Source organism: Eurosta solidaginis, chromosome 1 (genome assembly GCF_040869045.1).
Source record: "Eurosta solidaginis isolate ZX-2024a chromosome 1, ASM4086904v1, whole genome shotgun sequence".
NCBI lineage: Eukaryota > Metazoa > Arthropoda > Insecta > Diptera > Tephritidae > Eurosta > Eurosta solidaginis.
In genome coordinates this window covers 360,412,334-360,439,106 of record NC_090319.1, presented here as the reverse complement: position 1 = coordinate 360,439,106, position 26,773 = coordinate 360,412,334, and the positions used below count along the sequence as shown (strand labels likewise).

The 26,773-nt window shown below is 36.2% G+C and overlaps 1 protein-coding gene across 3 annotated transcripts in view; it reads right to left on the bottom strand.

The window, feature by feature from the left end:
• Positions 1–11,611: 11,611 nt before the first annotated feature.
• Positions 11,612–26,773, bottom strand: part of LOC137238138 (ribonucleoprotein RB97D-like) — a 30,472-nt gene continuing 15,310 nt past the window's right edge. Inside the window, exons 3-6 of one of the 3 annotated variants that reach the window (XM_067762782.1) lie at positions 26,070–26,314; positions 25,166–25,855; positions 24,896–25,087; positions 11,612–11,819 (exon numbers count right to left, since the gene is read on the bottom strand). In XM_067762782.1, coding sequence (XP_067618883.1) covers positions 25,167–25,855; positions 26,070–26,314 — 934 coding nt within the window. In that variant the 3' untranslated portion in view covers positions 11,612–11,819; positions 24,896–25,087; position 25,166. Of the gene's footprint in view, positions 11,820–17,960; positions 23,666–24,895; positions 25,088–25,141; positions 25,856–26,069; positions 26,315–26,773 lie in introns of those variants that run through there. The other 2 variants (XM_067762781.1, XM_067762780.1) reach the window with 2 other exon arrangements.

The window sequence follows — 26,773 nt, the reverse complement described above, 5'->3', positions numbered from 1 at the left end:
CCTTTTAACAGCTGATTCGACCAACCTTATGAGAATCAATGCAATCGATTATTGGTGCCGCTAAGATCGTAACCGTATCGTAGCCAACCAATTGGGTTTTGGTTTACCGTCGTAACGATAAACAGCTGATTACGTTAGGGATACGGATACAGCGATACGACATACGGCACCAATGACTCCCGCTAAAAACCAAATGGTTGACTACGATACGGTTACGACCTTAGCGGCACAAATAATCGATTGCATTGATTCCCATAAGGTTGGTCGAATCAATTGTTATAAGGTTACCGATACGGTTACCGATAAAGCACCAATGTCTGCAGCTTTAAATAGAGGTTATGTTGCGAATAGAGTGGAAGGGAGTGGACTAGACAGTCGAATGTCATTTAATGAAGGAATAGTGTTCGGAGTTTTTTAAAGTTAAAAAAAAAATGATAAAAGCTTTAATATAAATAAAACTATTGTTTTAATAACAACAAAAACGCCTTATATATTCTATATACATAAATTCGTAAGGATTATCTCACTTTAAAATTTGAGTTAAATAATCTAAAGTTTTTATTTGAAACTGAGTCGAAAACTGTGCGTGTGAATGTGCGAATTTTCACCGATCAGCTGTTAGTTGCGCTACTTGGCAAAATTTACAATGATACTATGTATCAGTAATGCACAAATCGCACACACAAGATTGCGCCTTGCGCATGTAAACAAAAGATCAGCTGTTTTTTGTGGGCAATTTTTACGTCATTTTCCTTTAGCTCTTGTTTTTTCTCTCTTTCTGTTATTCGCTCAAGCAGTCAAGTGTGACGTAGATGTGCAGAACGAAGCAATTTTGAACTCGTAAATGCGCAATCTTCTGAGTGTGATTTGTGTCAGTAATGGGCCCTTTATGGGACCTAATTAGAGGTGGAAGACTATCGACGACAATTATGTATACCGATATCTCTGTACCGAATGTAACCAAGCTCCGCACATCCTTTGCACAACTTTCAACCACGACTATCACTTTAATCAATTTGGGATAAAAATGGTCCTCTTCGATCCCGTTAGATCCGCTGGTCCTTTTTTTAATATTGGCCCTTATAGAGCTTCCAGTTAATGCAATCGATTTCCACTCACATATAACTTCCATTTACTTTAAAGGATTTCTTAGACGACATTTACACACGCATTAATCTGCAATAAATCTGTATAAACTGTCAAATTTTCCCGTTTCTCTTTTATTTCGTACTTCCATTTGGAGATGGCTAATACTGTTTTCACACAGACGGCTTATTGAATAATAAAGGCAGTTTTCTACATTAAGACGCTTATTGAGCTCAATCTTCCCTACAAAATTCGAATCTATTATTATTTCATTAGTAGCTAATCGAATGCCTAATGAAGTCAAAAGCACAATGCAACTCTGTTGGCAGCGTTCCGCTTCCGTTTCCGCTTCTTAGTTTTCAAAGCAAATGTCATTGGCTGCATGGCGGAACGATACAAGGTGGCCGCATCGAACAGCTGATTATAACCTTTTTTATTTGATTTGATACATCAACTACCGGCGCAGTACGATTTTGACATTTGTCCATCGAATTTACAAGTACATGGAATTTTTTTTGTTTGTAGGTATGTCACCATGCTCCCACCTTGTATCATTCCGCTATGATGGAATCAGTATCAAAGATGACTTGATACGAAACTCTCTAGTTTTTTTCTCTCTCACTTTACTAAGCTTTTTATGCTCTAATTAAAATAAAATTCAACAATCGCACAAAGTTTGCGAAGATTTTTAAAGCAATTTAAATGCAATGTATAAGAAAAAAGTATTTTGACTATAAATATTTGTGATGAACTTAACTGAAATAATTCTAAGTTTTTTCCTACGTTACTAAGCTTTTTATGCTCTAATTAAAATAAAATTCAACAATCGCACAAAGTTTGCGAAGATTTTTAAAGCAATTTAAATGCAATGTATAAGAAAAAAGTATTTTGACTATAAATATTTGTGATGAACTTAACTGAAATAATTCTAAGTTTTTTCCTACGTTACTAAGCTTTTTATGCTCTAATTAAAATAATATTCAACAATCGCACAAAGTTTGCAAAGATTTTTAAAGCAATCTAATTGCAACGAATTTGTCAATAATTTTTAACCAAAATTTATAAAATAGATGTATAACAAAAAAATATTTTGAATATAAATAATTGCTGATGAATTTAACTGACAGTACCAATACCATCAACTAAATAGTCCTTATAAATATTGTAATCACATAATTCAAAACAAAAAATTACTATGAGTACCTACGTTTATTATTGCAAAATCACGAAGAAAGAAAATTGCATGAAGTACATTCAATCTAAAATTATGCCACAGAATGCATATATCGCATTTTATGAAAACTTAAAAAAATTTCAGATCGGTATTTAAGTGTAAATCGATCCATGAAAGCATCGTGAAATAACTTTTTTTTTGGTAGTTAACGTTATCGTTTAGCCTGGTTTTGTTACCAATTTTGTTATTTTCGTGGTATAAATCAACATTCAACACAAATCTTCTCTGATTATGAGTTGAAATACTTTTTGGTTTAGGTTGTGATATGTAAAATTACATATTTTTGTACACAGTTCTAAAATGTAAAGGGAAAAAATTTATATTTGTGTATTAATTGAATTATTAAAAAGATATTGTTATATTAATGATATAGAGAAGCGCCGATACGAATGTAAGTGGTTTCAAACCACTGGTAGGCAATTCACCAATTTAACTGTCAAAAAAATGTTAAATTGTTCATTTTATGTAAAAAAAAGAAAGTTGCAATTGAAGTTCTGAAAGCTCGGAAATTTCAATTGAAGTTCAAATAATTACAATTGAAGTTCACAATTTTCAATAGAAGTTCAGTAAATTAAAATTGAAGCTCAGGAATTTCAACTGCAGTTCAGCAAATTACAACTGAAGTTCAGAAAATAACAATTTAAGTTCAATTATAATTTTCTGAACTACAAACAGAAATTCTGAACTTCAATTTTAATTTTCTGAACTACAAATTGAAATTCTGAGCTTGAATTTAATTTTCTGAACTTGAATTGAAATTTTTGAACTTCAATTGTAACTTTTGAACCTCAATTGCAGCTTTCTGAACTAAAATAAAAAAGTTATAGCATTAAAATTGGCGAATTACAAGTCAACTTACCCAAATTGTGAATTGCCTACTCACGATTTGATGGTTTACTGCAACAAATAGTTCTGTTAGTTCTTTTCTTTTGTTTTCTATATCATTAATTAATTTATTTAAGTTTCCCTTAACTTTGTATGCATACAATCGCATACAATAAAATTTGTATTTATGGGTCACCAACAAGACTGAAAAACTATTCCTTAAGACTTATAGTTAATAATTTACAACTATTATAAATAATGTAATATATTGTAAAAATGTTTAATAAAAGAAATGTTAATAGATTTGAATTAAAGAAATATTTTATTTATATAGCAGTATAATCCAAGTAAAAAAACGGTCATAACACTAGTAAAAAGACGGTCATATTAACGTAAAAATACTCGTAAAGTTACAGGTATATAACTCAAAAAATGATTGCCAGAACGTGAATGTAAGAACAGTACAGCACTATAGTTTGTTTACTTTTCGATAACCTAAAACCGTATATGTGTGAGCAGTATGGACAATCACATAAATAGGTACGACGGAATGGACTGGTCACAAATGTTACTGCTGCCCTGTACAAATGCTACTTAGCGATTTACGTGTTCCATCGACACAGCTGTTAGTCATTTTCCTAGTCAATTTACGGGCACATTTTTGCTGGGAACCTACATCCATTAAAACTTACTTGAATTTGGTTCCTTTGTGGAAAATATAAATATATTATTAATATAAAATGCAAATACCGTAGCGCACACAACACTTTATTTAAATTTAGTTTTTATTATATCCGAAATTATTTGTAAATAAATTTTTATTACTCTATTGCTGCGCTTGTGTTTCAAGCTGAAAATAACAAATGGCGGATTCGCAGAAAATTTTTGTGAAGTATTTGAGGGACCATGGCATGTAAGAAAAGGCAAGCATATATGGATCGGACATTTCAATTAGGCTATCTCATTCTGTCATACTAACAATTGTGGAACAATGTGGGATATTTTGTTGTTGGTCGCCATCTTTGGTCACTAGATTTTTGCTGGGTAGCTAATCGAATGCCTAATGAAGTCAAAAGCACAATGCAACTCTGTTGGCAGCGTTCCTCTTCCGTTTCCGCTTCTTAGTTTTCAAAGCCAATATCATTGTCTGCATGGCGGAACGATACAAGGTGGCCGCATCGAACAGCTGATTATAACCTTTTTTATTTGATTTGATACATCAACTATCGGCGCAGTACGATTTTGACATTTGTCCATCGAATTTACAAGTACATGGCATTTTTTTTGTTTGTAGGTATGTCACCATGCTCCCACCTTGTATCGTTCCGCCATGATTGTCTGTCTCATCCTTCATACTAATCGAGCGGTTACTTCTGTGTGAAAGCAAAAAATTTACGATTTCATTAGAAGGTGAAATGAGATCATCACCTGGTTGATAGCCGTAATGAAGAGTAATTAATCAAAAATAAATTATCAGCCCAATTTTAAACGAAATTGGAAAACACCACCATACACGACAGAAAAGGTCGCAGAAACATGACATAACGGGAATGTTCGCGGAAATGTTCGTGTCGTGTATTTGGCGCTTTAGCTGCTAAGCCATATGAATGTCCCGTTGTTCGCTGTACCGTAATGTGATGGTAGCGTGCTCCGCCTGCCACACCGTATGCCCTGGGTTCACACCCCGGGCAAAGCAACATTAACAATTTTATAAATAAGATCAACAATTTTATAAAAACAAAATACAATTTTCAAATTTAGAAAAATTAAAAAATAACAATAATTATCATTAGAAAAAAATTATTGTTCTGGCCTTGGGCTCGAATCGAACCTTGAATCATTTATCAATAGGCCGATAAAAACAAAGCAACGAAATTCAGCTTGTTTTATAAATAAGGTTTTTCCATTAGAAGCAAGCGCTCCGAGTGTATTTCTGCCATGAAAAGCTCTCAGTGAAAACCGAGAAGCAAGACGCAAATTGGAAGAGAAGCTCGGCCTTAGACTCTTCGGAGGTTATCTTGCCTTACATAATTTTTTTTTTTACAGGAAAGGGGTCACCCTGTCTGAAATCTCCTTTAGCTTCGAACGGCTCGGAGAGGTCCTACCCAATTCTGACTGAACTGATGGTGTTGATCAACGCCATTTTGCACAAACGTATAAGTTTTGCGGAGAAACAAAATTCATTCGTGCTGTCGAAGTCGACTTTAAAATCAATGAAAGGTGATGTACGTCAATTCTTTTCCGTGGGTTTTACCTAGACTTGGCACATTGTGAAGATCTGGTCGATGGTAGATTTACCAGGTCTGAAGCCGCACTGATAAGGTCCAATCAGCCGATTTACGGTGGGCTTGAATCTCTGTCTCAATACACTTGACAGGATTTGTATGCAATATTAGGAAGGCTGATTCCACGATAGTTGGCGCAGTTTGCAGCATTCCCCTTCTTGTGGATTGAGCAAAGAACATTGAGAATCGAATCGTCAGGCATGCACCCGTGCGACCAAATTTTGCAGGGAAGTTGTTGTATGCGACTTACCAACTCCTCGTCGCCGTTTTGTTGCTTTTTGCTGTTCTTCGCAATAATTTGGAAATTGGGTAGAAGGTCGCAGTTTTCCTTCTTACAGGAGTTTGCCCGCTACTTAAATCGTTCCGTCCTTTGCCGAATTTTTTGGTAAAATTTGCGATCGTTATTCCTGGTAGCTAGCAGCTCAAGCTCCTCCCACAAACGTTTTTTGTCTCTGCTTTTTTATTCTTGAAAAGTCCTGTAGGCAGCGTCTTTTATTTTGGTTGCAATGCGGCATTCTTCAGCGTACCAATCGTGAGGCAATTACTCATGCATTCCGTCGGATTGACTTGTGGTCTCAACGAGCAGGTGTGAGTCGAGTTGCGATAGCCGTCTTGGCAGTCTGTTGCGATTGCAGCATTTATGGCGGCGCACAGGGCGGGTAATAGGAAGAGATACAGAATGAGACAGCGATACTCAATTACAAATCAGGTGATCCATTCTATTTGTAATTTTGATGTCTATGCAGAATTTATCACACTTGTCTTATCCACAATGTAATAAATTCTTATAGATTCAAATAAAAACAAGTAAGGAAGGTTAAGTTCGGGTGTAACCGAACATTACATACTCAGTTGAGAGCTATGGTGGCAACATAAGGGAAAATAACCATGTAGGCAAATGAACCGAGGGTAACCCTGGAATGTGTTTGTATGACATGTGTATCAAATGAAAGGTATTAAAGAGTATTTTAAGAGGGAGTGGGCCATAGTTCTATAGGTGGACGCCATTTAGGGATATCGCCATAAAGATGGATCACGGTTGACTCTAGAATTTGTTTGTACGATATGGGTATCAAATGAAAGGTCTTAATGAGTATTTTAAAAGGGAGTGATCCTTATTTCCATAGGTGGACACCGTTTCGTGATATCGCCATAAAGGGGACCAGGGGTGACTCTAGAATGCGTTTGTACAATATGGGTGTCAAACGAAAGGTATTAGTGAGTATTTTAAGAGGGCATGGGCCTTAGTTCTATATGTGGACGCCTTTTCGAGATATCGCCATAAAGGTGGACCAGGGGTGACTCTAGAATTTGTTTGTACTATATGGGTATCAAATGAAAGGTGTTAATGAGTATTTTAAAAGTTCTATAGGTGGAATCCTTTTCGGAATATCGTTATAAAAGTGGACCAGGGTTGACTCTAGAATGCGTTTGTACAATATGGGTATCAAACGAAAGGTGTTAATAAGTGTTTTAAAAGGGAGTGGGCCTTAGTTCTATGGGTGGACGCCTTTTCGGGATATCGCCATAAACGTGGACCAGGGGTGACTCTAGAATGCGTTTGTACAATATGGGTATCAAATGAAAGGTGTTAATGAGTATTTTAAAAGGGCGTGGGCCTTAGTTCTATAGGTGGACGCCTTTTCGAGATATCGCCATAAAGGTGGACCAGGGGTGACTCTAGAATTTTTTTGTACGATATGGGTATCAAATGAAAGGTGTTAAGGAGTATTTTAAAAGGGAGTGGGCCTTAGTTCCATAGCTGGATGCCTTTTCGAGATATCGCCATAAAGGTGGGACAGGGGTGACTCTAGAATTTTTTTGTACGATATGGGTATCAAATGAAAGGTGTTAATGAGTATTTTAAAAAGGAGTGGGCCTTAGTTCTATATATGGACGCCTTTTCGAGATATCGCCATAAACGTGGACCACGGGTGACACTAGAATGTGTTTGTACGATATGGGTATCAAATTAAAGGTATTAATGAGGGTTTTAAAAGCGAGTGGCCCTTAGTTGTATATGTGAAGGCGTTTTCGAGATATCGACCAAAATGTGGACCAGGGTGATCCAGAACTTCATCTGTCGGGTACCGCTAATTTATTTATATACTAGCAGACCCGGCAGACGTTGTTCTGCCCTAAATTTGGCCTACCTGCATACACTTTAATAAGCTTTTTCTGTCTAACTCTGCCCTATCTCTCTACACTTTTCCTAATCTTTTTATTCACTCCTCCCTCCGTCTTTTTCGCTTCATCTCCATCTTCGTCTCATTCTATCTCGTTCTCACTCTCCTTCTCTCTTTTCTCTTCTCTCTAGTTTTTCTCCTTCTTCTTCATCTCTTATTGCCAGTCACAGAGGGTGGTATGTATTTTGTTCCAGTTCCACTCCGAGTCTCAGTCCTAGTCCTAGTCCTAATCCCAGTCCCAGTCCGTCTCTGGTATTCTTCCCGGAAAAAAGCATCGTAAATACTAATATAGGCAAATTTATATACGAAATTTCAGGCAAATCGAATAGGACGTATGTAAATAGGTATGTGGGTATTATTAATTCTTGTCTTTATTTCGGCTTCGCATGCATATTTATCAGTTTTGCCAGGTTGATGCGACTAAATCGAATATCACAATGAACTTTAGAGCTCTCAGCAACAGCTTTCATTTGATACCCATAATGCAAAAACACATTCTAGGTGTATCCGGCTCCACGTTTTGGGCTATATCTCGAGACCCTAGCCTCCCAGTTGTATGAAAATTATCCTTTACTATAGCACTCATCAACAGCTTTCATTTGATATCCATATTGTATAAACACATTCCAGGGGTACCCGGGTCCACGTTTTGGGCTATATCTGAGACCCTAGCCTCCCAGTTGTACGAAAATTATCCTGTACTATAGCACTCATCAACAGCTTTCATTTGATATCCATATTGTATAAACACATTCTAGGGGTACCCGGGTCCACGTTTTGGGCTATATCTCGAGACCCTAGCCTCCCAGTTGTATGAAAATTATCCTGTACTATATCACTCATCAAAGATTTCATTGGAGATCCATATTGTATAAACACATTCTAGGGGTACCCGGGTCCAAGTTTTGGGCTATATCTCGAGACCCTAGCCTCCCAGTTGTATGAAAATTATCCTGTACTATAGCACTCATCAACAGTTTTCATTTGATATCCATATTGTATAAACACATTCTAGGGGTACCCGGGTCCACGTTTTGGGCTATATCTCGAGACCCTAGCCCACCCAGTTGTATGAAAATGATCCTGTACTATAGCACTCATCAACAGCTTTCATTTGATATCCATATTGTATAAACACATTCTAGGGGTACCCGGGTCCACGTTTTGGGCTATATCTCGAGACCCTAGCCCCCCAGTTGTATGAAAATGATCCTGTACTATAGCACTCATCAACAGCTTTCATTTGATATCCATATTGTATAAACACATTCTAGGGGTACCCGGGTCCACGTTTTGGGCTATATCTCGAGACCCTAGCCCCCCAGTTGTATGAAAATTATCCTTTACTATAGCACTCATCAGCAGCTTTCATTTGATATCCATATTGTATAAACACATTCCAGGGGTATCCGGGTCCACGTTTTGGGCTATATCTCGAGACCCTAGCCTCCCAGTTGTATCAAAATTATCCTGTACTATAGCACTCATCAACAGTTTTCATTTGATATCCATATTGTATAAACACATTCTAGGAGTACCCGGGTCCACGTTTTGGGCTATATATCGAGACCCTAGCCTCCCAGTTGTATGAAAATTATACTGTACTATAGCACTCATCAACAGTTTTCATTTGATATCCATATTGTATAAACACATTTTAGGGGTACCCGGGTCCACGTTTTGGGCTATATCTCGAGACCCTAGCCCCCCAGTTGTATGAAAATTATACTGTACAATAGCACTCATCAAAAGCTTTCATTTGATATCCATATTGTATAAACACATTCTAGGGGTACCCGGGTCCACGTTTTGGGCTATATCTCGAGACCCTAGCCCCCCAGTTGTATGAAAATTATCCTGCACTATAGCACTCATCAACAGCTTTCATTTGATATCCATATTGTATAAACACATTCCAGGGGTACCCGGGTCCACGTTTTGATCTCAAGACCCTAGGCACGTGGCGAAAAAAAAGGTAGACGTTGGCCGATTCTCAGACCTACCCAATATGCTCACAAAATTTCATGAGAATCGGATCAGCCATTTCGGAGGAGTTCAGCCTCTAAAACCGTGACAGAAGAATTTTATATATTAGATTTTGAGTATTTTCCCGGCAAGTATTCGAATTTTTCTCACCTTTTAAACCTTCCCTAGACCTCCACGAATAATTCAAGACCAAAATAAGATAAATCCGTTCAGCCGTTCTCGAGTTTTAGCGAGACTAACGAACAGCAATTCATTTTTATATATATAGATGTAATACCACGAACAGTATTCTTTCCAAGATTCCAAGGGCTTTTGATTTCGCCCTGCAAAACTTTTTCATTTTCTTCTACTTAATATGGTAGGTGTCACACCCATTTTACCAAGTTTTTTCTAAAGTTATATTTTGCGTCAATAGACCAATACAAATACCATGTTTCATCCCTTTTTTCGTATTTGGTATATAATTATGGCATTTTTTTCATTTTTCATAATTTTCGATATCGAAAAAGTGGGCGTGGTCATAGTCGGATTTCGGCCATTTTTTACACCAATATAAAGTGAGTTCAGATAAGTACGAGAACTGAGTTTAGTAAAGATATATCGATTTTTGCTCAAGTTATCGTGTTAAAGGCCGAGCGGAAGGACAGACGGTCGACTGTGTATAAAAACTGGGCGCGGCTTCAACCGATTTCGCCCTTTTTCACAGAAAACAGTTATCGTCTTAGAATCTAAGCCTCTACCAAATTTCACAAGGATTGGTAAATTTTTGTTCGACTTATGGCATTAAAAGTATCCTACACAAATTAAATGAAAAAGGGCGGAGCCACGCCCATTTTGAAATTTTCTTTTATTTTTGTATTTTGTTGCACCGTATCATTACTGGAGTTGAATGTTGGCATAATTTACTTATATACTGTAAAGATATTAACTTTTCTTTTAAAATTTGAATTTAAAAAAAAAATTTTTTTAAAAGTGGGCGTGGTCGTTCTCCGATTTTGCTTATTTTTAGTAAGCAGACATATAGTAATAAGAGTAACGTTCCTGCCAAATTTCATCATGATATCTTCAACGACTGCCAAATAACAGTTTGCAAAACTTCTAAACTACCTTCTTTTAAAAGTGGGCGGTGCCACGCCCATTGTCCAAAATTTTACTATTTTTCTATTTGCGTCATAAGTTCAACTAACTTACCAAGTTTCATCGCTTAATCGGTATTTGGTAATGAATTATCGCACTTTTTCGATTTTTCGAAATTTTCGATATCGAAAAAGTGGGCGTGGTTATTGTCCGATATCGTTCATTTTAAATAGCGATCTGAGATGAGTGCCCAGGCGGGTTAGAGGGGGTCAGAATATACCCGCGGTAGGTATGCCTGTCGTAAGAGGCGACTAAAATACCAGATTCAAGGGGCTGTGTAGCGCAACCCTGCAGGTTGCCAGCGCAACATATAGCTTCTCCAAACCCAATTGTCAACCTCACCTATCCGCGGCGAATCCTGTTTCACTAACAGACGAGGCTCTGGCGACCCTAAGCTCCTTATGGAACTTGGGGTTGGGGAGGGAGGGGATGGCCTGAAGGTTTAATGTGGCCACATAAATCGTTCCCGAGATGGTCGGGCCAGCACCTTAATGGTGCTGTGGTACCGGAGCGTACCGGATCTGTATCCGGCAAAAGACCATCACATCGATAACACTCCCCAAAGCCTTCGGGGAGCAACCTTATCGCTACAACAACAACAACATGAGTGCCCAGGAACCTACATACCAAATTTCATCAAGATACCTCAAAATTTACTCAAGTTATCGTGTTAACGGACAGACGGACGGACGGACATGGCTCAATCGAATTTTTTTTCGATACTGATGATTGATATATGGAAGTCTATATCTATCTCGATTCCTTTATACCTGTACAACCAACCGTTATCCAATTAAAGTTAATATACTCTGTGAGCTCTGCTCAACTGAGTATAAAAATCCTACTAGATTTCTTTCAAAATCAAATTCTCTTTACTTACTTTGCGTTTCTTCAATCTAATTTTATTAGTTTCATGTGTTTCTCAAAAACATACGTGTTCAATATTTCCAAAGGTTTTCATGCTCAAAGTTATGTACAAAACTTACCACAAAGCGCTATCTCTGTTAAAAGAGTCTGTCTCCCTCACTCACTGTGGTTCAAGACTTTTGATGATGTCCCAAAATCTTGGTCTCTCGGGCACTTGAACGGGTTTCATAAAACGAGATGACCCAGCAGAATAAAAGAGAGATATTAGTTGATAACATACATTTTTTTAGGAAAATCGTACTGATGAATTATTATTTTTTTTAAATACATACATACATAAATGTGTATGTAAGGTTATTAATAGCGTTTTCTTTTCTCTGAAAAAATATTTGACCGATTTCACAGAATACACTCAAATTAACAGCTGAGTTAAGTAAGCCGTCTCAGGTAGGGCTGCGAACTGAATCCGGATTTTTCAACTATCCGGATAAACCGGATATTCGAATAACCGGATAGCTAAGCAAAAAATCCGGCTATCCGGTTTCGTAAATGGAAAGTCCGGATACGTAAACAGAAAATCAGGATATCCGGATACTGGAATATAAAAGTTGAATATCTGCATATCAGAATTGAGCGAAGCAAACATCGAAAAATTATTCACAAAATATGTTTATAGATTATTAAATTAACGTCAAAAATTAAAAAGCTACAATTTTATAAAGCGTCATATTTAAACTAATAATGAGTGCTAAAATGGTCGGAAAGATTTGGGATCATTTCCAAAAAAGTGATAATACGAACAGTGCCATTTGTTTATATTGTGAAAAAACGCTACAAAATAAATGTCATAAATCCGGATAGTTTCACAAACGAATATTAAGCGGATATCCATGCCGTCCGGATTTTATCCATGTTAATGGATATCGGTATGGATATCCGAATATTCGAATGTGCGGATAGTCCCAGCCCTAGTCTCTAATCACTAATTTGGGGTGAAAATCAGTTTTGAACAAATTTGCTATTCTGTAAGATGTCCCGCGTCTCTAGTCTCACAAAAACAGTCACTAAGGCCGGGGCAGATCACGAACATGAAAATTTCAGAAAATTGTGAAAATTATTTGATAAAAACGCTTAAAGATAGTTTCATTTCTGAAAATTTTCAAATCACCAATAAAAAAAAAACAAAATATTTAAAAAAAATCGAATTCAGTGTGCTATCTAACGGCTGAATTCTGTGATTCGGTCTCATCTCAGGTCTCCAATTTGAGATTTTCCATTAGAGAGAACTTTTGTGGCTTGAGATGATTTCACGAAAAAAACTCACCATGTCAACAAAGTTCACCAAAAAGACAATTACTCATGCATTGAACAAATAATATAACGTTGCATTTTGGCGACTCACCATTTTGTGGCGTTGTGGATGAGCTTTAAAGGACCCCTCCCATTTCTCTTTCGAAAGTCCCAAAGTGCGTTAGTTCGAATCTAAATGGAGGCGCACATTGCATTTGATTATTTAGAAATACTTTGTTTTTTAATTTTTTCTTTGCTTATTCTGAATTTTAGAAATGAAACAACTCATTTTTTAACCCTTTCTATCCGAACGGGTCCTATGTGTCCCGGTATATGTTTGAGGATGCCTAGCCTGGAAATTAAGAGACTAAAATGGGCTTAGCTGATCCCATTTCGTAGTTTATGATATTCTTAACGGTATTTCTTTCCATTATTTGACATTTAATGGTAAACACGTTCTCTTTAGTTAAAATAAGATCGCAAGTTTGGACACGAATTTTGTAAGTCACGCGGTTTTTGCGAGTTTTTGTGGTTATAGAGTTTTGAAATCAAACAAAAGTATATTAATCATTGAGCTAATGTTTTCGTTATACATTGAGGTATGTAATTATCAGATTTTCTGTTTATTTCAAAAACTGTTAGCACCTTTATATTACTGGGATGTATGTGTCCCATCAGTATTCATGATGGGCTCAAAATGTCCCAGTCAGGACTGAATATGCCCATTTCTTAGAAATATATCATAATGTGTTGATATTATTATTTATTTCTGTATAGACTTAATATGCCAAAGTAACTTGATTGAGATGAAATTTTTAATATGTTCCGGGTCATCTAGGAGGGTGCCGATTTTTCAGACGGCAGTAGCGATAACTTTGAGCCAAATAAGAACAAATAAGTCCCATACAAAAATACTGACGGGACGTTTGTGTCCCAGCCCCTTCCACCGCCCCTTTTTACAAGAATTTCATCTTGATGTGATAGAATGTTGTTACTTTGCCCACTGTAACGATTGAACACCTTTAACAAGTTCTGTTTACCTCACAGGCTTCTCGGATCGAAAGGGTTAAATCACAAGGGCTCTGAAATGGTAGATCGGATTAACGGCATATGCGAATTAGCGACAAATAGTACTCGTTAGATCCATAATGTGGCGAATATTTGCATTTCTAGCATCACTATGCTGTAACAAATAAACACAACGACAGTAGGCCATTTACACACATACATAGAAGGCAACGAAGAATATTCCCCACCCATAACCAGCAGCTTGAAGCAAAGAGATTATTTCACATACACATATGCAGTCAGCAGATAAGAGCGGAGAAGAAAGAGAAACAATCATATATCACGTTATCAACAGCTAAGAGCAGAAGTTGTTACTCACACATACACACGCATATAGCTAGAATAAGAACAGATATACATGTATAATATACAGATCGTTGGGCTAGCACCTTAACGGTTCTGTGTTACCGGAGCCTACCGGATCTGTATCCGGCAAGGGACCATCACATCGGTAACACTCCCCAAAGCCTTCGGGGAGCAACCTTATCGCTACAACAACAACAACATCAGTGATTTAAACTGTCAAACTATTTCTGAAATTTTTAACAAGTTATTGTAACGAATTTTGGGAAGTTTTGATTATTTATGCACCTTCTGTTAAAGTTCGAATCGCTGAGCTGTCGAATAAACAACTCCAATATTCAGTATGGCAAAATGGTCTTCATTTTCTTCATTTATTTACTCTCAGTTAGCCTCGTTCACCCTGATTCCGCATAAGCGCCCAAAGTTACTATAAAGCTTATGTTTTATGCATTCAAAAAGTTTACAAGACTGCCGCGCAAGAAAATTGTCTCTTTTTAATGAAAAAATCAGTCTCAACATTATTTTCACATTTATAAATTTTCTATTCAAATATACATGGGTTTGAATATAAAAAAGTAGAAACCGTAGACAATTTTTCACAAATGTATTTAGTTGTTGCGTGTAAACTTTTGGCAGTAAAATGGAAAACTATCTAAGTTTTCTATGGATTCAAAGCAGAGAGAATACCCCTTATAATCCTTAAAGCGTTTTTGGCAAGTAGCTCTAATACTTTGCTGATATTTTCATATTTATGATCTGCGCGGACCCAGCTCATAAATTAGTGACCGCTTTTGCGAGAATTGAGACGCAAGACAGTTTACAGAATAGCAAATTGATGATTTTTGCTCCAATTTGTCTTCAATGTTGTTTCTAGTCACTTACTTACTGAATTCAACTGTAAGCAACAGCCAAAAATCCCCACAAAACATTTATTATACTCAGCGTGCTTTGCACACAGAGTATATTAACTTTGATTGGATAACGGTTGGTTGTACAGGTATAAAGGAATCGAGATAGATATAGACTTCCATATATCAAAATTATCAGTATCGAAAAAAATTTTGATTGAGCCATGTCCGTCCGTCCGTCCGTTAACACGATAACTTGAGTAAATATTGAGATATCTTCGCCAAATTTTGTACACGAGCTTAGCTGGACCGGAATAGATTGGTATTGAAAATTAGCGAAATCGGATGATAACCACGCCCACTTTTTATATATATAAAATTTTGGAAAACACAAAAAACCTGATTATCTAGTAAATAATACACCTAGAATGTTGAAATTCGACATGTGGACTGATATTGAGACTCTTGATAAAAATTTGAAAATTTTTTTAAATGGGCGTGGCACCGGCCACTTGTGATAAATCAAATATTAATCATAAATCTAAAATCGTTAAACCTATCGTAACAAAATTCGGCAGAGGTTGGCTTTACTATAAGGAATGCTTTGAAGAAAAATTAACGAAATCGGTTAGGTGCCACGCCCACTTTTATATAAGATTTTTAAATGGGCCGTGGACGAACAAAATAAGCTAAATCTTTGCAAAAAAAGAGCTTTATATCAATGGTATTTCATTTCCCAAGTGGATTTATAACAATAAATAGGAAAAACTTCAAATTTTTTATAATTGGCGTGGCACCGCCCCTTTTATGACTAAGCAATTTTCTATGTTTCCGGAGCCATAACTCGAAGAAAAATTAACGGATCGTGATAAAATTGGGTACACAACTTTTCCCTATAGCAGGAAATATTTCTAGAAAAAATGGACGGGATCGGTTAAAGACCACGGCAACTTAGATATAAAACAAGTTTAAAAGGGTCGTGGACTAGAATAATAACCTATAACTTAGCAAAAAATAGTTTTGAATCAAGGATATTTCACTTATCAAGTTTTATTGTAAGAGGAAATGGGGAGAAATTTTTTTTAAACGGGCGGTGCCACGTGTTATGTAGAAAAGTAATTTATCTGAAATGAAATGTACAATGTGTTACCAATGTTGATGGTCCTTTGCCGGATGCAGATCCGGTACGTTCCGGTGCCAAGCCCGAACATCTCGGGAACGGTTCGTTATGACCACATGCGACCTTCTAGGCCATCCCGCTCTCCCACCCCCTAGGTCCATGCGGAGTTTGGGGTCTCCATAGCCCTCGGCTGTTAATGAAATAAGATTCGCCACGGATAGGTGAGGTTGACAATTGGGTTTGGAGAAGCTATATATTGCGCTGGCAGCCTGCAAGGGTTGCGCTACACAACCCCTTGAATCTGGTATTTAGTCGTATCTTACGACAGGCATACCTACCGCGGGAATATTCTAACCCCCAAACCCGCTGGGAATTATTCCTTAAATCGTATATTGGCTTTGAAAAATGTTTTGAATTAGCTACCAGTCGTTTGGCTCGACTTCATGGTTGACACTTCTTTAGTCACATGTTTTTTGTTTTAACCACACAATGGACGCAAGTAGGACTAGTCCAAAATGTCGCATAGAGGGAAATAGGAAACCAACAAATCGCTTGTAGGTAGTTCACCAACAAAGCAGATTTACTTTTAATTCTTCATTTTTAATGTTGGCCACTCACTACTTTATTTTTATACCATATTCACAATTCAACTGTTTTGTAAAAATAACTTTCATATTTTTACAAACTTTGCAGCAGTATTTCAGCCGGATTTTTAGGCATGGATTATATTGTTATTTATCCTATAAACGGCTGCGCGTAAAACACACAACTATTTCTTCAGGTATGCCAGTAGGCATGAGAATTCTTATACCCGGTGAAGCAAAAGCTACCCCAGCCTATACTATTCTATGGACTTTCAGCAATGTCATGTCATAGGAGGTGAGGTCCTGTCATACGTAGCAAATTAAAGATCACGAGTAACGTCACACCTTTGCTCTCACAGCAAAGTCACACTGCAGACTTTGTGACACACTCTTTCGCAACATTCCTAACGTTGCCAACTAAATGTCTTGAGAAATGTCCACCGAAGAGGCTTTATAACAGATATGGTAATAGGCCATGAGAAAGTACTTGTCGAAGTGGATATCTTGCCACTGCTAGAACAACAGGGAATCCCTTAAAAAAAAAAAAAGAAAAGAAAACGCTATAAATTTCAATTACCTGTGTACCAAAAAAAGCTTATGATTTAAGCTATTTTATATATGCTATATTAAATAGATACGAATTTTAGTATGTTTTGCTTTAATTTAACTTTATTTGATAAAACTAAGTAAGTCATACATATGTACATACTTATGTTATACATACGACTATTATTGAAAATACACAAGACTTTTTTTAAGCTGTTTTAGGGTACTTCTATTTTTATAAAACATGTACTCTCTCTTATTTATTCTTATATAGGACATATGTTTTTTTTTTTTGTAGCATGTTCGAATTGAGACGTAATCCTTTAAATTTATTTTAATATATATATATTTTTTTTTAATTTAACACATATGTGCTGAGCTTATTTTATTCTAGGGCTTAGGGTTATACATATGTTTTAAATACTACTGTATGTATCAGTTGTCCAGAAAAAATAAGAGTGCTTCCAAAGAAAACAATCAACTTTCTATTCTAAGAAAAAATTCTTTACATGTGTTGCATCCACATATTATATATTAGATTAGATTTTTTTTAGATTAGATATTTTTTTTTAGATTGGATTAGATTTTTTTTACATTAAATTAGATTTATTCATTTTCTTTTCATAAGTTTTTTACATATAGGTATAAAATAAGAACTTAACTTAATAAAATTAGTAATAAATGAAAGAAAAGTAAGGCATTCAGTAAAATGGTATGCAATTTTAGTGTTGAATGCCGTCACAAATTAAGATTAATGAACATGTACGATATGTGTGGGGTGAATGTAGAGATAATCCATAAGTCCAATGAGATATATAATGAAAATAATAAAATATTAAAAATAACAATTTTGGTTTCAGTTCACTGACAGGGTTCAGCAAATGTTTGATGTCGTCGTGTGACAGCTCTAATAAAAATGATTTAACATTTTTTAAAAACTCTCGCAAATTCCTAATGACACGCATAGTCGAAGGCATCTTATTGAAGACTTTACAAGAAACGATAGTAAAGAAGTTATTAAAATGAGTAGTACAAGAAGTGGGAACAACAACAAGTCCGAGTGAGTTTTGCCTAAAGTTATACGTTATCAGAGAAAAGGCTGTGTAAATACCCAAAGCGAATAAAAGATATTTTTAAGATTTTATAATAGTACATGCGTTTTACCGGAAGAATTTTCAACTCTTTGAATAAGTCCATAATGTGGTGAAAACGGTTAACGTTGCATATCTTCCTTATGAAACATTTTTGAGTAATAAGAATTTGCTGGATATTGTTGTGAGAAGCCATCAGAGCCCCAAGATCTGGACTTCACCAAGCGGAAATGCTGGCAGTACACAGGGCTGCGAATCATCTCTGGTCTATGCCTAAGGATGGTAAACGGGTGTTTATTTTCTCAGACAGCCAGGCCGCACTAAAGGCCCTGGACTCATACGTCGACAACGTAAAGTAGGTCACTGCATGCCGCAGATCTCTTAACGAGATGGCTCAGCACTTCAGTATCAGCCTTATATGGGTATCTGGGCACAGGGATATTGAAGGCAACTGCAGAGCAGACGAGATGGCCAGAAGAGGCACCACCGACCATATCCATCCGGAAATGATTCAGTAGGTATACCCATGGCCACTTTCGGGCTTCGTGTGAACACAAGCACTATAAGAATTGCAAATGGACTATGGCCAGCCATATCATCGTGTGAGACATCCAGGCTAAACTAGCCCTCATATGACAAGGGGCGCACAGGAGCGCTTCTGATTTTAAATAAATCAGTTCTATCGTCCCTGATAAGGGTTTTAACTGGGCATTGTTTAATAGGCACGCATGGTGATAGAATCGGGGCAACGACCTTCAACTATTGTCGCAGCTGCAGATGTACAGAAGAGAAGGATAGTGTCCAACACCTTCTCTGTCATTGTCCAGCGCTTAGGCCCATTAGTGGCCTAAGTAGTGAGCTGTTACCATAGTGTCCAGCTCAGCCCTTGCAACCTAACCTATCTAAAGAATTAACTGCTTTTAATAATTCAGCGCCGGAAAAAGGTACAAAGAAACCTGAGGTCGAAAAAATAGGGTTAATCATCAAAGTTTCGCAAACTTAAACAAATTTAAAAATCTAACTGAATATCAAATTAAAAATTAAACGGTTGCCACATCAAATTATATGTAATAGTTAAAATTCTAATTTTAAATGCTTCTACAACTTTACAAAATTTAAAAAAGCACTGTTATATCGCTGTAATGAGATCTTTACAAATTTTTTAAAGCGCTGGTTGGTTATCGCTGGATCAGTCCACAAGTTTTCTATTGCGTTCAGGCCAGGTGACTGCGCTTGCACTAGTCCCTGCTATACCGCTTTGCTGGTTTTTTTTTTACGATAATATTTTTTACATTTTTTAGTCCTAGTATTGGGGTACTTGTACCCGCCTGTGATGCGCCACTTATGCGTATTCTAAAAAGTATACGAAGCGACATAAGCCCTTCATATTAGTGCTGTGAACTGCATCCGGATTTTTTAACTATTCGGATAAACCGGATATTCGAATAACCGGATAGCTAAGCAAAAAATTCGGATATCCGGATTCATAAATGGGAAATCCGGATTTCCGCTATTCGGCTATCCGGATACGTAAACGGAAAATCCGGATATCCGTATGTCCGGATACTGGAATATATAAGTTGAATATCTGCATATCAGAATTGAACGAAGCAAACATCGAAAAATTAAAAAGCTACAATTTTACAAACAAGTGAAAATAAGAACAGTGCCATTTGTTTATATTGTAAAAAACGCTGTTAATTGATTTAAATGCCCCACGAATTTAATGCTATTAATGTTATTAACCAGATCTTCGTAAATTCGGATATCCGGATAGCTACACAAACGAATATTAACCGGATATACATGCCCTCCGGATTTTATCCGTGTCAACGGATATCCGGATATTCGAATATGCGGATAGTCCCAGCCCTACTTCATACCCGCACTCCTATTATTTGTGGACAACTAACTGTAAACGTATAAGCTAATGTGATTAGGCTTTACCAGCTTTAAAAATGTATGCACCGAATATTCGTCGTTTTAATGTTTTTTTGTTATATTCGAAATAAAAAACGTATACATACACTTATAAACATCTGTATGCATGTATGCATCTAAATACAATAATAGTTTTGGATTAATATAGTAATTTCGTAATTAGAAAATCCATTTTCAACCTAAAATACATATGTTAAGGGGGATACTGCATTAAATTATATATTTGAAACAAGCAATCAAGGGCCGTTTTATCATGGAAACCTCAAAATTGATTTACCCGGTAAACACTAATGGTGAATACACTAATGGTGAATACCATCAAGAAGATAAATTTTGAAGTTTACCCAATAAAACTGTCCTTAACTAATTACATTTTTTTTTCTTGGAAAAAATTTTTTTTCACTAATTTGCACTTGTAAAAAGTTAATTTCATTTTTATAAATATTTAAAAAACTATAGGCCTAAGCGCGATGTTACGCAGACGAGCAAGGGCTGAGTTATATACCTCTTTTTATTGGAATTCCTAAAACTTCGAGCATATTTAAGCGCTCAAATTAAAACTGTGTTTTTTTTAACTGAGACTTTCAAGTCCTTTTATTAATATAAAAAATTTTCAAAAGCACTCCGTGGTTGTCCTGTTTCAGATGGGATGAAAGATTTAAATTCGAGAATAAGGTTGAGCATTTGGCTTTTCAATAAGGGATAACTTTTTTTAGCTTCTCCAAACCCAATTGTCAACCTCACCTATACGCGGCGAATTCTGTTTCACTAACAGACGAGGCTCTGGCGACCCCAAGCTCCTCATGGAACTTGGGGTGGGAGGGGGAGGGATGGCCTGAAGGTTTAATGTGGCCACATAAATCGTTCCCGAGATGGTCGGGCTAGCACCTTAATGGTGCTGTGGTACCGGAGCGTACCGGATCTACATCCGGCAAAGGACCATCACATCGATAACACTCCCCAAAGCCTTCGGGGAGCACCTTTATCGCTACAACAACAACAAGACGAAGACATTCCATATGCTATTCGCCTAAGCTCCTTTTAAAAGAACCAGCCGACGTAGTTCATGAATATAGCAAGCCTTGCATACACCTTGATCATAATATTCTCAGAACCTAACACCGTTGAGTATTTTTGAATAAAAACGCCGAAAATATTAAAAAGTATAATTTATTATTACTAGAGATATATTGCATATAAGCGGAAATTGGACAGGCATAACTGAAGAGATAAATTTGTTTATGATTTCTATTTGAATATGGATGTCTATATCTCGATCCACATTTACTGTGATGTGATATATTACTACACCTTTTCCAGTTTAAGTTCAGAAATTTACAATTCAAGTTCAGAAAATTGCAATTCAAGTTCAGAATTTCCAATTTAAATTCAGAAATTTACAATTCAATTTATATTTTCCAATTCAAGTTCAGAAAATTACAATTCTAGTTCAGAAATTCCAATTTATATTCAAAAAACTACAGTTCAAGTTCAGAAAATTACAATTCAAGTTCAGAATTTTTATTTCAAGTTCAGAAAATTACAATTCAAGTTCAGAAAATTACATTTCAAGTTCAGAAAATTATAGTTCGAATTCAGAAATTTATAAGTAGGGTGTTAATTTTCAAAAGTTATTATAATTAATTAATTTTAGACTTCGCCAAAATGGTGGCTTGGGTATAGTGTACCCCAAGTTTTCTTCAAGGTGTGTACGTCCCGAACCTTGAAATCAAATGGAGGATAATTCTTTCCAACAGGTGCATGATGACGCTACGGCCAAGAAAGAACTTCAGTCGAAACAGCAGTTTGGAAGCAATGGAAGGGAGAGACCTCTACAGAGTTGCGAAGGTGGAGGAAGACTTGACTTCTCATGGTGCACCCAATCTCCGTCAGTTACCGCAAAACAGGGAAAGCTCCCATGATTTGTTACGAAACTGCCAAAGTCGCGATTAAGTGCCAATTCATGATGAATGATGATGATGGCGGATAAGTTGAGATATTTTGACATATGGCGCCAAGATCTATGCAGACAGTACCTATACGTTACTTCCAGGAGCGTGGACGCTCCGTTGACTGTTTAAGTGGTCATATCTTCGGCATCACTGCTGTCATACTCAGTGCAGATCAATGGTTGTGACGCTAAGAATATTAGATGGATGGCATTGAAATTGCTTCTTATGAGCGAGTTTTTTTCTTCGCTATCTCGCAAAATCGATTTAAGATGTCCAATGCTTCCTTAACACATAGATACCATCTTACATACATTTATTTCCATTGGATGAAAAAAAAATACCCGACAAAATTTCTGAACTTGAATTGAAAATTCTGAACTTGAATTTTAATTTTCTGAACTTGAATTGTAATTTTCTGAATTTAAAATGTAATTTTCTGAACTTGAATTGTAAATTTCTGAACTTGAATTGTAAATTTCTGAATTTAAATTGGAAATTCTGAACTTGAATTGTAATTTTCTGAACTTAAACTGGAAAAGGTATAGTGCAGCTAAGTATAAAAAGGATAGAATTGCAAAATATACTTTTTAGTATGAGAGTAAATGTGCCGTGATTATCGATTATAATTGATTGCTTAGCATCACCCCAAAGACGCGCAACTTTCTTTTAAAGAAAGTTAAATATATTCAATACATTTACCCTATACCGTTGTTCTTAAAAAAATGTCTAATTATAAGAGCTTTATAAACATCATTTTTTTTTATGAATTGAGTGGTAAAAGCATACATAGGCATGACTATTATGTTCTCCGACTGATGTTTTTCGAAGGTAATGCCAACAAAATGGAGACAAATTCGTTGCGACTTTGATTTTAGGACTAAATTGCTTTTTTCTATAACTTTCAAACTTCAATCTGTAATTGCTTTGCCATAAATCGTTTCAGGCTCACCTCGCAACTCATCCGTCTGTGTATGTACTATATACTCGTATATTAGTGCAAAAAAAGTATACTTAAATAAAGGATTCTCATAATTGTTAAATGGTTGAAACTACTTAATTAGAACTAAGATGTAGTGTTAAATACTACAAAAGTTTTTTGATGTATATTATACATAATAGCACATATGTATGTACATATATCTAGATTAAAAATATATCATATTACTGATATACATACGTATCTTATTTTAAAAATAATGCTCCTTTTTTGCATATGAACCTATTATTGTGATAGACAAGACATGTAGTAGTAAGCCCTTTGTGTTTTTATAATATGTAAAGCATTTCTTCTATATTGAGCTTTTGTTAAATTATACCTAAATTTGAAAAAAAGAGTAAATTAATATATATATATATATATATATTATTAATAAATGCATGTACAGTATATTTACTAAAAATTATATGGTATTATGCTTATATCGAGCTTGATGCTTATATAGAGCTAAATTTTTGCATTTACTATAGGTCCTTTAAATTTCGATCGAGTTCTAGTCATGCGCTTGCCCATTTTAAGAAGCAGACAAGATGCTACTTAATTAAGCAGCGCACTTGCCTTGAGTTCTTTCCAAATTACAAAATTTCTCAAAAACGTTTCAGAAAAGATCCAAAAATATCAGATATGCTTAAGAAGTGGGTTTCTTGGGGCTGTGTATCCTGTTTGCAACCAAATATGAATGCACACATAGTATTTCGGGCCATTATTATAGTCTAGAGGTATTTCCACAAGTGGAGGGCTGCAGTAATCAAATTTGTGTTCCTAACCTAATAAAATTAACGCTTCAGCCGCAATAGAGCTTAAGTTGTGTTCTACTTATATATGAATTTCGGACAAATAATTTGTCGCCTATTCGTCTGGAAGTTTGTATTAGTTTAGTTTTTAATAATTTAAAACAAATTTTCCAGACAGCCTAGAAAGAAAATTCAGAACGAATAGTCACTTTCGTTTAGCCCAGTTTTCATTGACACATTACAGGTTATAGGAACTCATTATAACTAACTAACTAACTAACTAACAACACCAATCTGAAAATGCAGTTTTACTTCTCAGTTGATGTTGTGTTCCAAAATAAATGTTTAAGGTTGTAGGGGTGGTTTGAGACCTACCACATTTAGCAATTTTTTTAAATCTCCTGAAAAAGTATAAAAACTTAACATTTCCTTAGGAAGGCAAAGATATATTTTTCCTTTCAGATGAAAGAAGAAAACGCTCTAGCTGTATTAAATTTTCCTCATATTTGACCGTTACTATGGATATTTATTCCCTACTTAGACGAGTTGTTGATTTTGAGATATGCTTTTTTTTTCAATGCCGCCCGGGTCAGAGTATTTTTTTAAATTTTGAAAAGGTATGGGGAATGGCAATATAAGGGCATACACGAGTTTCCGGCCTCTCATATGGAATTCCCAGCAAAAAATCCTAAGACCACTTAAATTATATACATAAATTACTTGTCGATGCACACATAAAACGGGCATTTCTAATTAGTTGGCAATCATGGTATATGAAACAGTATATAAAAGTATGTTTCTAAAGAAAGTATTACCTGTAGAAAAACTAGTTAATGGCTCAATTTGTTAGCGATTTTCCAAATTCCATCAACGCATTTACACCACCACCAGCTGGCACAGACGCATGCGATGGCTTTTATGGGCCATAACCGTTATAGCCCTGTTGTGGGGATGGTGGTTGTAGATATTGTATGGTGGTACTGGTAGTTGTTAGCTTTTAGAACCCACTGTAATAGACTTATGTTAGTAATACATATGTACACTCCTATAAACAAGCGTACATAAAATGAAGGATCCGTATTTACCTTACAAACCATAGTTAGTAGTTTGAGGTGGCCCATATGGATGCATACGATTTGAAATGGCGGCTGATGGCGGTTGCGGCTTAGTAGGACCACCTCCATAATTTTGTTGATAACCTGTACCAAAGGTAGCTGGGGGTGCTGCTGCAACTACACCTGGCGGTTGTGGAGGTCCAGCTGCCACTGGTGGAACATGTGCTGCCGGTGCATTCCAGCTTGCTACAGGTGGTGCTGGACCAGTAGCAGTTGGTGGTGGTGCTCGTGGGCCTGGTTTAGGTGCAGGGTTTTGTGGCCATTGATTTTGTGGATACCAGGTATTGGCCGCTGCTTGAGGCTGAGCTGCTGTCCATGCATTATTCCATGTACTCGCTGGATATCTATTACCATTTGCTGCAGGCATGGGTGGTTGTTGTGGATATGCGCCATATTGTTGTGGCGCTGGCGCTGCATATTGTTGTGGTTGTCCCCAATAATTATATGCAGGTTGTTGATATGCTGCTGCAGGAGTCTGTTGCTGTTGGTATTGCGTATTCGGTTGCTGTGCTCTTGGTGGACGAAAACTAGTTTGCGGTTTTGCTCCATTTACACTCGTCAGAGTTTTATCGCTGTTATAATATTGGTTTTGTTTTTCTTCGGTGTATACTGATTTTTTAACATCAATTACAGCATATTTAATTGTATGAACTTTTTGTACTGCAGGAAAATAATAAAACATTAAAACATACCAAGAAATATTATTTTGGCACTCAGCACTAAATTTAATTAAATTGAATTAAAAAAAGAAAATCAGCTAAATCGACCGATTCGACCTGGGAAAATTATTAGCACCACTGGATTTACCAACTTATCTGTTAGCACATTGTTCTTAATGAACTTTATTAATACGAGGATACGAGTATATACTTACATACTGCTTTGTCCACAGAATCGTAATCATCATATTCAATAAATGCGAATCCACGACGTTTTCCAGTTGTTCTATCCGTTAGTATCTTGACCGATACAACATGGCCGAATTTGGAGAAATAATCCTCTAAACTCTTTTCATCATGATTATCCTTTAAACCTCCAACAAACAGTTTTTTAACTGAAATATTTGTTTCCTTTCTTTCGCGTTCTGGACGTGGTAGTGCACGTTTGGAATCTACAGTTCTAAAAAGAGTAAATTTTTTCTATCATTATAAGGAAGCCATAGGAATTGGTAAACTATTCAATTTGATGTAACTTTTACTGGTTTCGGAAAATAATGACGAACAAGGGGCCGGTAGAGAAATTCATTTCAACATACAGTTTTGGCGCATCTGAGATGAATAATTTCAGATTTCAAATTCAGATTCATATTTAAAAGATTTTCTTCATAGTAAAACCAATTTTTTTGGGGCCAGATCTAATAATAATAAATCCTCTACCGAAAAATCTTCAATAAACCCCCAAACCGTGAAGAAAACCAACGAAAGGGAGAATCGGCGTGCATCAAGTTTCCGGCAAAGCTTATATGGCTTTTTCAAACGAATTGGAGCAATGATGTAGACAATTAAACGATCCATACGTTACTACACCCCTCTGTACATCAATGGTGAGGCTTATATTGGAGTATTCTTCGATAATCTT